Below are 13,441 nucleotides of genomic sequence, written 5' to 3' on the forward strand. Positions count from 1 at the left end.
GGAAGTGAAACATTATTCTTAACTATGGTGCTTCCTACCTCTATCCCTGAATATGTGATAATAGAGCTTAGTTAGGGATGCTGGATTGGGAATTTAGATAACCAAGAAAGAGATTCTTTAGGCAATCCAAACCTGCCCAACTCTGTCTACTGTCCTGGGCATAAAGCTCTCCTCACTGTGGGTTTGGATTGGAAGATATCTTGAAATCCATTGACATTCAGACTTTCTTTATGCCACATAGAAAAATACTCTGGGCGATATTTTAAAGAGTCGTGGATGATTAAGTCTTCACTATTTTTCTCATTTGTAATAAAAATGGACAAAATAATTTAAAATCAGTGAGAGCATATAGAATATTGACTTTCACAAAGCTAACATACCCAAGTATTTGGCTATATCTAATGCCTATTTGGGCTTCCCTGGTGGCTCAGATGGTAAAGAATCCACCTGCAATGCGGGACACCTGGGTTCAGTCCCTGAGTTGGGAAGATCTCCCGGAGAAGGGAAAGGCTACCACTCCAGTATTCTTGCCTGGAGAATTCCATGGACTGTACAGTCCATGGGGTCGCAAAGAGTCAGACAGAGCTGAGCGACTTTCACTTCACTTCACTTCAATATTTATTTACAATGTCAATTTTCAGGCCCAGATATTTAGAGAGGGTCTGAGATAGTAGCTTACTAGAGAACATTTAATTGTTAGATTTTTACTTAGAAATTAGCTTGTAATCTGTTGATTTTCAGATACAAGGCACTGAAGATTTCACAAAGGTAACAATTGTTCAAACTTCCATTTATTCAAAAAGATTCAGGTGGAACACTAGGAAGTATATAGCTTCACATAAACCAGCTGATCCAACAACATCAGGTATGTAAGTTAGAATTCTTTGAATAATTTGGAACTTATTTTTCTTTTATGAAATAGTCCTATAGTATTTGGAAACTTGTACGCACTCTACCTAAAGTATTGAGGAATCTTTTAACTGCCATATTTGATATCCAATGTGTGAATTATGACTGACAATATATGTTATAGTTAGAAATTATTCTATATTTAATCTATAAAATAAGTACATAATTATAATAGGTATCATATATTATAAACATTATAAGTATATAAAAATAATATGAAGAAAAGATTGATGAGGAAATTTCTAGTTCTTTCCAAAAGTTAAAATATTTTATATAGCAGTAATAATGAAAATGCTGTTGTGTTGTCTGAATAACAGAGATATAAATCATAGAACTGAATAAATAAACTTATTATAAACCTATTCTCTGTACAAATTTTGCATGAATGAAACTGAATCATAATATAAATGATTATTTAATAACTGCTATAAGCTAGTGATTAAAATTTGGAAAATAAATTTGAGATAGTTTTAAAAATTGAGTTATATTTGAATTATGGAATAAATATTCTTTAATATTTTTCATTTCTCTGAAGGGAACATTGTTCTAAATTTAGAAATACAGAAATTAATTTTAAAATTCTGCATTGATAAGAATATTACCAATCAAGAGATCAACAAGGGACAGTTGATGGAAGAAAAGTTTTATTGAAAAAAAAATGTAGTCAAAAGTTCAACACTACTAATATTAAAAGAAACAGAAATTAAATGTTAGCCTATTTCATTCATGAGATTTTTAAAGAATTATAATGACTAAAGCTCAAAAAATGTAGTGAGTGGGAGAGAAGTTTAAGAGAAAGGGGGGATTATATATACTTATGCCTGATTCATGTTGTTCAATGCAGAAACCAATACAACATTGTAAAACAATTATCTTCCAATTAAAAATAAATTCTAAAACTTTTAAAAATGTAGTTTTTCTGATATACATTCTTATCTTGACACCAATATAAATTGATCAAATAAGTTTATCACAAGATTCCAAAAGCCCTAAAAGTATTTCTATCCCTTGCTTAAATAATGTAATTTCTAAATATGTCAATTATATCTCAATAAAAATAAATTAATAATATAATTTCTAGATATTTATTGTAAATAAATAAAGCAAAAAATAATTAAGGTAAGCATTATTTATAAAAATAAAAATTAGAAGTTATCAAATGTCCATACAATAGTAAAGATTAATAAAACTAAAGCTGGTTCTCTTGAGAAGATAAATAAAATTGACAAACCATTAGCCAGAATCATCAAGAAACAAAGAGAGAAGAGTCAAATCAACAAAGTCAGAAATGAAAAAGGAGAGGTTACAACAGACAATGCAGAAATACAAAGGATTATAAGAGACTATTATGAACAACTATATGGCAATATAATGGATAACCTGGAAGAAATGAACAGATTCTCAGAAAAGTTCTATCTTCCAAGACTGAACCAGGAAGAAATAGAAATTATGAACAACCCAATTACAAGCACTGAAATTGAAGCTGTGGTAAAAATCTCCCAAAAGACAAAAGCCCAGGACCAGATGGCCTCACAGGAGAATTCTATCAAACATTTAGAGAAGAGCTAATGCCTATCCTTCTAAAACTCTTTCAAAAAACTGCAGAGGAAGGAACACTTCCAAACTCATTCTACAAGGCCACCATCACCCTGATACCAAAACCAGACAAAGACAACACAAAAAAGAAAACTATAGGCCGATATCACTGATGAACATAGATGCAAAAATCCTCAACAAAATTTTAGCAAACAGAATTCAGCAACACATCAAAAAGCTCATACAACATGATCAAGTTGTATTTATTCCAGGGATGCAAGGATTCTTCAATATATGCAAATCAACCAATGTGATACACCATATTAACAAATTGAAAGATAAAAACCATATGAAAATCTTATACATACAGAAAAGGCCCTTGACAAAATTCAACATCCGTTTATGATTAAAACTCTTCAAAAAATGGGCATAGAAGGAACCTACCTCAACATAGTAAAGGCCATATATGATAAGCCTAGAGCAAACATTATTCTCAATGGTCAAAAATTGAAAGCATTCCCCTAAGATCAAGAACAAGACAAGGGTGTCCACTTTCACCACTATTATTCAACATAGTTCTGGAAGTCCTAGCTACAGCAATCAGAGAAGAAAAAGAAATAAAAGGAGTCCAGATCAGAAAAGAAGAAGTAAAGCTCTCACTGTTTGCAGATGACATGACATCAGATCAGATCAGATCAGTCGCTCAGTCGTGTCCGACTCTTTGCAACCCCATGAATCACAGCACGCCAGGCCTCCCTGTCCATCACCAACTCCTGGAGTTCACTCAGACTCACGTCCATCAAGTCAGCGATGCCATCCAGCCATCTCATCCTCTGTCGTCCCCTTCTCCTCCTGCCCCCAATCCCTCCCAGCATCAGAGTCTTTTCCAATGAGTCAACTCTTCGCATCAGGTGGCCAAAGTACTGGAGTTTCAGCTTTAGCATCATTCCTTCCAAAGAAATCCCAGGGCTGATCTCCTTCAGAATGGACTGGTTGGATCTCCTTGCAGTCCAAGGGACTCTCAAGAGTCTTCTCCAACACCACAGTTCAAAAGCATCAATTCTTTGGCGCTCAGCCTTCTTCACAGTCCAACTCTCACATCCATACATGACCACAGGAAAAACCATAGCCTTGACTAGACGAACCTTCGTTGGCAAAGTAATGTCTCTGCTTTTCAATATGCTATCTAGGTTGGTCATAACTTTCCTTCCAAGGAGTAAGCGTCTTTTAATTTCATGGCTGCAGTCACCATCTGTAGTGATTTGGGAGCCCAGAACAATAAAGTCTGACACTGTTTCCACTGTTTCCCCATCTATTTCCCATGAAGTGGTGGGACCAGATGCCATGACATGACATAGAAAACCCTAAATATAGTCTCAGAAAATTACTAGAGCTAATCAGTGAATTTAGCAAAGTTGCAGGATATAAAATCAATACACAGAAATCACTTGCATTTCAATATACTAACAATGAAAAATCAGAAAAAGCAATTAAGGAATCAATCCCATCCACCATTGCAACGAAAAGAATTAAATACCTAGGAATACATTCACCTAAGGAGACAAAAGAACTGTACACAGAAAATTAAAAGACACTAATAAAAGAAATCAAAGATGACGTAAACAGATGGAGAGATATTCCATGGTCCTGGGTAGAAAGAATCAATATTTTGAAAATTACTCTACTACCAAGTGCAATCTACAGATTCAATGTGATCCCTACCAAATTACCAATAATTTTTTTCACAGAACTAGAATAAAAATTTGACAATTCATATGGAAACATAACAGACCCTGAATAGCCAAAGCAGTCTTGAGAAAGAAGAATGGAGTTGAAGGAATCAACCTTCCTGACTTCAGATTATACTACAAAGCTACAGTCATCAAGACAGTATGGTACTGGCACAAAAACAGAAATATAGACCAATGGAACAAGATAGAAAGCTCAGAAATAAACCCATGCATCTATGGGTACCTTATTTTTGACAAAGGAGGCAAGAATATACAATGGGGCAAAGACAGCCTCTTCAATAAATGGTGCTGGGAAAACTGGATAGCTACATGTGAAAGAATGAAATTATAACACTTCCTAACACCATACACAAAGATAAACTCAAAATGGATTAAAGACCTAAATGTAAGACCAGAAATTATAAAACTCTTAGAGGAAAACATAGACAGAACACATGATGACATAAGTCAAAGCAGGATCCTCTATGATCCACCTCCTAGAGCAATGGAAATAAAAACAAAAGTAAACAAGTGGGACCTGATTAAACTTAAAAGCTTTTGCCCAGCAAAGGAAACTATAAGCAAGGTGAAAAGACAACCCTCAGAATCAGATCAGATCAGTCGCTCAGTCGTGTCCAACTCTTTGCAACCCCATGAATCACAGCACGCCAGGCCTCCCTGTCCATCACCAACTCCCGGAATTCACTCAGACTCATGTCCATCGAGTCAGTGATGCCATCCAGCCATCTCATCCTCTGTCGTCCCCTTCTCCTCCTGCCCCCAATCCCTCCCAGCATCAGAGTCTTTTCCAATGAGTCAACTCTTCGCATCAGGTGGCCAAAGTACTGGAGTTTCAGCTTTAGCATCATTCCTTCCAAAGAAATCCCAGGGCTGATCTCCTTCAGAATGGCCTGGTTGGATCTCCTTGCAGTCCAAGGGACTCTCAAGAGTCTTCTCCAATACCACAGTTCAAAAGCATCAATTCTTTGGCGCTCAGCCTTCTTCACAGTCCAACTCTCACATCCATACATGACCACAGGAAAAACCATAGCCTTGACTAGACGAACCTTTGTTGGCAAAGTAATGTCTCTGCTTTTCAATATGCTATCTAGGTTGGTCATAACTTTCCTTCCAAGGAGTAAGCGTCTTTTAATTTCACGGCTGCAGTCACCATCTGTAGTGATTTGGGAGCCCAGAACAATAAAGTCTGACACTGTTTCCACTGTTTCTCCATCTATTTCCCATGAAGTGATGGGACCGGATGCCGTGATCTTCGTTTTCTGAATGTTGAGCTTTAAGCCAACTTTTTCACTCTCCACTTTCACTTTCATCAAGAGGCTATTTAGTTCCTCTTCACTTTCTGCCATAAGGGTGGTGTCATCTGCATATCTGAGGTTATTGATATTTCTCCCGGCAATCTTGATTCCAGCTTGTGTTTCTTCCAGTCCAGTGTTTCTCATGAGGTACTCTGCATATAAGTTAAATAAACAGGGTGACAATATACAGCCTTGATGAACTCCTTTTCCTATGTGGAACCAGTCTGTTGTTCCATGTCCAGTTCTAACTGTTGCTTCCTGACCTGTGTACAAATTTCTCAAGAGGCAGATCAGGTGGTCTGGTATTCCCATCTCTTTCAGAATTTTCCACAGTTTATTGTGATCCACACAGTCAAAGGCTTTGGCATAGTCAATAAAGCAGAAATAGATCTTTGTACCCTCAGAATAGGAGAAAATAATAGCAAATGAAACAACTGCCAAAGGATTAATTTCCAATATACCCAAGCAGCTCATACAACTCAGTACCAGAAAAACAAACAACTCAGTCAAAAAGTGGGAAAAAAACCTAAACAGACATTTCTCCAAAGAAGACATACAGATGGCTTACAAACAAACACATGAAAAGATGCTCAATGTTGTTCATTATTAGAGAAATGCAAATCAAAACTACAATGAGGTATCACCTCACACCAGTCAGAATGGCCATCATAAAAATGTCTACACTCAGTAAATGCTGGAGAGGGTGTGGAGAAAAAGGAATACTCTTGCACTGTTGATAGTAATGTAAATAGATACAGCCACTATGGAAGACGGTATGGAGATTCCTAAAAAAACTAGGAATAAAACCACCATATGACCCAGAAATCCCACTCCAAGGCATATACTCTGAGGAAATCACAATTGAAAAATACCCATGTATCTCATTGTTCATTGCAGCACTATTTGCAATAGCTAGAACATGGGAGAAACCTACATGTGCCCATCGACAGATGAAGGGATAAAGAAGTTGTGGTACATATACACAATGAAATATTACCCAGCCATAAAAAGGAATACATTTCAGTCAGTTTTAATGAGATTGATGAACCTAGAACTTATTATACAGAATGAAGTAAGTCAGAAAGAGAAAGATAAATATCATATTCTAAGGCATATATATGTAATCTAGAAAAATGGTACTGAAGAAATTTATTTACTGGGCAGCAATGGAGAAACATAGATAATAGATTTATGGACATGGGGAGAGAGGAGAAGGTGAGATGTATGGAAAGAGTAACATGGAAACTTACATTACTATATGTAAAATAGATAGCCAATGGGAATTTGCTGTATGGCTAAGGAAACTCAAACAGGGGTTCTGTATCAACCTAGAGGGGTGGGATGGAGAGGGAGATGGGTGGGGGCTTCAAAAGGGAGGGTATATATGTATACCCACGGCTGATTCATGTTGAGGTTTGACAGAAAACAACAAAATTCTGTAAAACAATTATCCTCCAATAAAAAAAGTAATTAAAAAGTAATTAAGGTAATTAAGCATTATTTATAAGAATAGAAATCAGAAGTTATCAAAACGTCTAATGATCAATGAATGGTTAATTAAATTAACACAATTGAATGCTTAATAAGCATTAAACAATTAATTTCCCAGGTAGAACCTTGGAAAAGACCAATGATACATGTGAAGTAAAAGTAGCACTGATACAACACTCTCTTGCTAATTTTAAACAAATTTTATCTTTATTGTGTTACAGTTATAAACCTTTGAATCCATGTGAACACAATACTGTCATTCCATGGGTCCCCACCAATCTTCACATTAAGCAGAAATAGGACATAGTATGGGAAACTTCATCATCTGCTCATTCTTCAGCCACCTTCCCTCCCCACAATCTAAAATGTGGCCATACCAATCGGCTAATGGTTCACATAATATAAGAGACCTCGTGGTCTCTCATTCCTGAACCTTTGCACATTTTTTCCCCTTCCTTCTGCCTAGAACCCTCTAAAAGTGCTTGCCCCCACATCTCCCCATTCCAGGGAGTTAACTTCTTATTCCTTAAATCTCAGCATCACTGATACATCCCAAATTCACAGAACTGCACTTTCCATGTGCTCCCATAGCCCATTATGCACACAGTCCTATTTTCCCATCATGTATTTTTTTGTTCGTATATTTGCTGATCCGTCTTCTCCAAGAGAGCACGGATCATCACTCATTTGCTTTCTTATGTATCCCCACTGCTTACCAATGGGCCTGGCATGCTTAGTACATATTAATATAAAAGTACTTTGGGGATGGTGGGACAGTAAATGATTTCGTCTCTGTACTTTCCAAACTTTCTGCACATTTGTTACACAATCTTTATAATAAAAGACTTTTAATCTCTTTTTTTAAAGTGACCCCATTTCCTACCAACTGAAATTGCCACCAATTCCAGATCACAGTGACTTGAACTTGGTTGAATTGGATAGTTGGACTAGTTAATATGGTTGTTTGTTTCAGTGTTTGAATTAATGCAGTCTTTTCTGAAGGAGCTGAATCCAGAAGATGTGAATATCCCTTTCCAGAGGAGACACGTACTCAATTTGAAGCAGGTGAAAGTGGAACACGTGAAAATCTCTCTCAAGAAGAGACACATACTCAGGTAAACTGAGAAATACAATGAAAATACAGTCAGTTCTTCGTATCCTAGAACACAGAACATGTGGCTCCTGGGCCCTGACTGTACTATGTCATTCTATATAAGGGACTTGAGCATCCCTTGATTTTGGTATTCATGGGAAGAGGGAGTGCTGTCCTGGAACCAGGCCCCTGCAAATACCTAGAGACAACTGTACCTCACTAGATCTCCATCAGCCTATCTGAACCTCACTAGATCTCCATCAGCCTATCTGAACCTCACTAGATCTCCATCAGCCTATCTGAACCTCACTAGATCTCCATCAGCCTAACTGTAGACTGGATTTTAGGGAGTTCCAAGTGAGGTAGAGAATTTATTTTTATTTCTTGTCTTTTCCAAGCTGGTAGTATTGTCCCAGGAGATGCTAATTATAATACCCAGAATATGAGAAATATCTGCTACAAATGAATACATCAGAAAATTGTATATTTGGTTGTTAAAGATGTTTTACATCAATTCAGTCCACTTACTCTATTAGCAGAAGGCATCAAACTCAAAACACATTCTCCTCTCCCCCAAAACTTGCCTCACGAGTATATATTGAATGAAAGCTTATTAAAGTTTCCACGAGGGACATTGAAGGTGTTTTCCTAATGTCCATGTTTAACTCAAATGTGTTCAAGTTCTCAGGTCTTGAAGAGCCCAACACTCTTCTTTAATATATAAGTTCTCATTCTACATAAAAGCAGGAATTTCAGTTTATCCTTGAGTTTCAGAGTCTTCCTGGGGAAGCTTTCCCTCAAACCCTCCCTAATTGTTGCCTCAAACTGCTGACCCAATAGCACAGGGGTTGAGAGTGTGGGATGTAGCATGAAAGTCTCTAGTTTGCTTCCTGATTCCATCACAATTAGCCATGTGACCTTGAACAAATTTCTCAACCTGCCTTAGCATCATTTTCCCTGTCTATAAAACTGATAAAATAATAAGTCATGTTCATATGGTGCTGCTATGGAGATTAAAGAAACGGGAGGCACACTACAAAGTATTTCACACTGCTTCTTAACATTGTAAACTGCTTCTCCAAATGTCTTTTGCTCTTCCCATATTAACTTTCTTTAAAAAAAAAACCATGAATATAGTCACCTCCTCTAATTCTCCCAAACATAGTTTCTGCTGAAGACTAGGAAAGAACAAAGGGAAATTACAGTTAATAAACAAACAAAAAATTATGAGGAAGACACTTAAAATACAAGATGGCTCCTTCCAGCTTACTGATTAAGCCATCTTTCTCCTTAGCCTTGGTAGGCTGCCAAGCTTGTAGGATTTATCTTAATAGCATGTTTGGGGGGATGAAGGGAGGAGCCAGGAAAGCTAATGCTCTCCCAGTACATAATGTCCCAAATTGCTGCTTTTACTTAATTAAAAAGAAAATGATTTGCATAAGAGTTGTTAACATAGAGGAAGCAGTTTGAAAGTGAGAGTCCAATAAATGGTAGAAACATCAGCTAGTTAGACATACAGAGAAGATCAACAAATTCTGTTATTTAATAAATGCTTGTTCTCCCTCATGTTAAATCTTGGTTGTGTTTCTGAGCCAACTCCCTTCCCTCTCCCCTCAAAGTTTTCCCTGATTACCACCAGCCCAGAACAGTAGCTTTACCTTTACATCATTAAAAACCTGTCACAACATTAAGTGGCTCCTTACAGAGCATTTTGATCCCCACACAGTGCTGCCACTGCCAGGAGTCCCAGCTGTAGGTCCCCCTGACCTACAGACCAGATTTGACACCAGCTCTCTTTTATAAATCTTACTAACCTTAACTCCTATCTCCATTTTTAGAATCAAGAGCCTACGAAATCAACTGCTAAGATCATGATGGATAAGAGCATCTATGGGAACGCCTCGAATAAGCCTAAACGGAAGTCTGGTAAGCTGGTTCCATTTTCCCAACATGAGTGGGAGCATACCCGTTCCTGGAGATGTAGATGGAAGCCAGTTTATTTGCCTTTGTGTGATAATATGCTTATACCACCTTCTACTAGCCAGAAGATTCTTCTACTGGCACTAATTCTAAATTCTAATTTGGAAAATTAATTCAAAATAAGATTCCTTTATCTGAATTTCTGGAAACTATAGCTTCATGGTTCCCTCTCTATATTCTGCCATTTAATCTCACATGCAACACTAGCTGCTCCCAGTTTGGTAGGTTGTTTTACAGGTAGCCATGTAATGTGGAAGATATAAGCAGACAATAAGCTATGACTTCATGTTCAAAAATTTATGTTCTAGTTAAGGAAGCAAAACATACCACACGGAAGGCAATTAAATGACAATACAAGAAACACAGTGGACAGTGTCAACTGAAGTTAAATGAATTCAAAAACAGATAGCTACTAAGCATAGCAAAGTCTCTGTAGAGAAAAGAAGCTGACGCTTAGAACAGAAGACGCAAGAGACCAAGACTTTTAGGAAACGATGAGTAGACCAACCTGGCTGTTGGCAGTACAAAATGTCATGTCTGGGGAAATATTTGTGTTTATAAGTGCTTTATATGACCTCCAGATAAATTTTTTATCTCCATTTAAAAAACATTAACTGTTTAATACCACTTCCTATGACAAAGATCATATTTTAAAATAGACTTAAAGGCTAACAATACACCATGTAAAAAGTGTTTGAAAGAATTATTTGCAACACAATGAATATCTTTACCTGGGGAAAATGTGTACAAAATGATGAGGAAAACACTATGATACCAACAGGCAAACTTATAAACAGCCAATTCAGGGAAAAGACAATGCCCAAAATGTGGAGAAAATAAAAAAAGCAACACTAAACAACAACAAAGTATTAACATTTTTTAAAGAACTGTTTTTATTAAATGGTAGAATTACTTTCTTTGAAATAAATGAAAATAGAATGATACTTATTTTCTCATATTTAGCTAGTAGATAAGCAATTTGTCAACAAAAGTCATAAAAATACTCACAGTTTGCCTCAGTGATTTCTCTTCTGAAAATCAATCCAAAGAAAGTAATACAAGGTATACAAGTAGACAAATGTGCAAAATGTCTAATACACTACTATTTCTAGTGACAAAAAATTTTAAGTAGCCAAAGTGTTCAACAGTGAAAAAATGTATAATTTCACTACAGAACATCCGTAGTACAAGGAGTGTCATACTACTATGGTTGAGTAGTTCAACATAAAATGTAAAAGCTGAATTCCATACTGTACATATAACATGTTTAGTGTAAACAAGGCCAGAAAAGATAAATCCAAATGATATAATTAAGAAAAGGGAGAGTAGAGATGGTCTTCAGAGAAGGCAATGGCACCCCACTCCAGTACTCTTACCTGGAAAATCCCATGGACGGAGGAGCCTGGTGGGCTGCAGTCCATGGGGTCGCTGAGGGTAGAACACGACTGAGCGACTTCACTTTCACTTTTCACTTTCATGCATTGGAGAAGGAAATGGCAAGCCACTCCAGCGTTCTTGCCTGGAGAATCCCAGGGATGGTGGAGCCTGGTGGGCTGCTGTCTATGGGGTCACACAGAGTCGGACACAACTGAAGTGACTCAGCAGCAGCAGCAGCAGCAGAGATGGTCTTATTTACCCCTCTTGTTTTATGTGGTTTTGTTACTCATTATGAAAAATATGACTGTAAAACCATCAAGAATTATTCAAATATAAATTACTTGAAAGTTGTCTGTTGTCTTTTGTACCACACTTTACACTCAGAAATCCATAGTGTTAGGAAATGTGAAAGTGAAAGTGTTAGTTGCTTAGTCGTGTCCAGCTCTTTGCAACTGTAGCATGCCAGGCTCCTCTGTCCATGGAATTCTCCAGGCAAGAAGACTGGAGTAGGTTGCCATTCCCTTCAGCTGGGGGATCTTCTCAACTCAAGGATAGAACCCTGGTCTCCTGCATTGCAGGCAGATTCTTAACCATCTGAGCCACCAGATAGTAATAGCCAGAGCCAAAATTCAATGAGTGATAATGACTCCAGTCAGTTATTCCCACAATGGTAAACCCTCCTCCTGCTGCTGCTGCTAAGTCGCTTCAGTCGTGTCCGCTAGTCCATAAACTTCTGCACCCAGTTCAACAGACCCCAGGGGTTTCTTGGATTCATACTCCCAGTTTAAATCATGCTACCAACCCTTATGATGACAAGTGATTCACATTCACTTGCTCAGCTTCCTTCCTTGGTGTCATTAATAATGACCAGATATTTCTTGTGGGAATAAAACTGACGCTCCAGGACATCCTATTCTGGGTTGTGGGTCAGTGTTGAAAGATTCCAGAGCTCTTTTGCCTTGGATTGTTTTCCTTCATTTCCATTTCTTTTAGAAATGTTTGACAAGGCTGTTTAGAAGACTGACACATGTAAGAGCCCTGCTGTCATGAGATGCCTCCTGTTTTTGAAGCACGTTTCCCTACCTCAAGAGGGAGCAACTTTGAGCTGAATCCTATGTGGATCTTCTTGGTGCCACACTGAAAGAAGTTTGGACTTTGCAACTGTTTCATTCTGCAAAATTTCCTGGATTTAAAATATCTATTATTTAAAATATCTAAAACACCTCAGAATATCTTAGAGTAAGTTTTAGTTTTAGAACCAGAAAATAAGCTTGTGCTATCTGGATAGTTTGTATATTACTCTTAGGAAAAAAACGGTTTGATTCACTTTATGAAAATTAAATGCTATTAAAAAGTATTTTAAATGTTGCTGTTGAACCAAGTGTTGATTTTTGTCATTCACTCAGTGAAGTGTCATTGCATTTCATTCATCCTGGAAGCCCTCAGTGATTTAAAATAGCAAATAGAAAGGATTTAACCATAGAAAGACTTAACCATGTAACTTAGCCTTAAATAAAACTTTTGGTGTTCATTTTGTTCATGATTATATTTACAATAGGCAGCACATGATTTTTTTAAATAATCTTAACAGTGAAGAGATATTGTATTGCTTCTGTATGCTGTTATATAACAAATGCTGTACAGTTATAAACTTATGTAATCTTCATAGTAATCATATAAGGTAGGTACTATTATTTCCAATTTACAGATGAGTAAAGAGTGAATTCAGTACTTTGTGGAAAACCTCATAGCTAGTAAGAGGCAGAGCATAAATTTGAAAACAAGTCTACGATTAGCGATTGTACCATATACACCTCCAGTATGGTAGGTCCTAAATAAGTACCTGAAGAATTAATAAAAATTTAAATATATATCTTCAGGATCATGCCTCCACCCAGGATTTGGGAAATGTTATTCCAAACTTTGTTCTTGCTGGTGGTAGGCACATTTTTCAAAGAAGCCAAGTGTAGAGATTCCATTCATAAAATGTGCTTGTGGAGGAGAAAGTT

General features: G+C 37.0%; 1 protein-coding gene across 7 annotated transcripts in view; it reads left to right on the forward strand.

The window, feature by feature from the left end:
- Nucleotides 1–12,800, forward strand: part of SLC9C1 (solute carrier family 9 member C1) — a 143,343-nt gene extending 130,543 nt beyond the window's left edge. For all 7 annotated transcript variants that reach the window (XM_086406789.1, XM_086406771.1, XM_086406763.1 and 4 more), the window contains 4 exons: nt 742–865; nt 7,985–8,097; nt 9,914–10,001; nt 12,426–12,800. In XM_086406789.1, coding sequence (XP_086262915.1) covers nt 742–865; nt 7,985–8,097; nt 9,914–10,001; nt 12,426–12,448 — 348 coding nt within the window. In that variant the 3' untranslated portion in view covers nt 12,449–12,800. The remainder of the gene's footprint in view (nt 1–741; nt 866–7,984; nt 8,098–9,913; nt 10,002–12,425) is intronic.
- Nucleotides 12,801–13,441: the final 641 nt, after the last annotated feature.

This window comes from Bos grunniens, chromosome 1 (genome assembly GCF_055505025.1).
Source record: "Bos grunniens cultivar Pamir isolate PY7600 chromosome 1, Bosgru_T2T1.0, whole genome shotgun sequence".
In the NCBI taxonomy this organism is placed as follows: domain Eukaryota; kingdom Metazoa; phylum Chordata; class Mammalia; order Artiodactyla; family Bovidae; genus Bos; species Bos grunniens.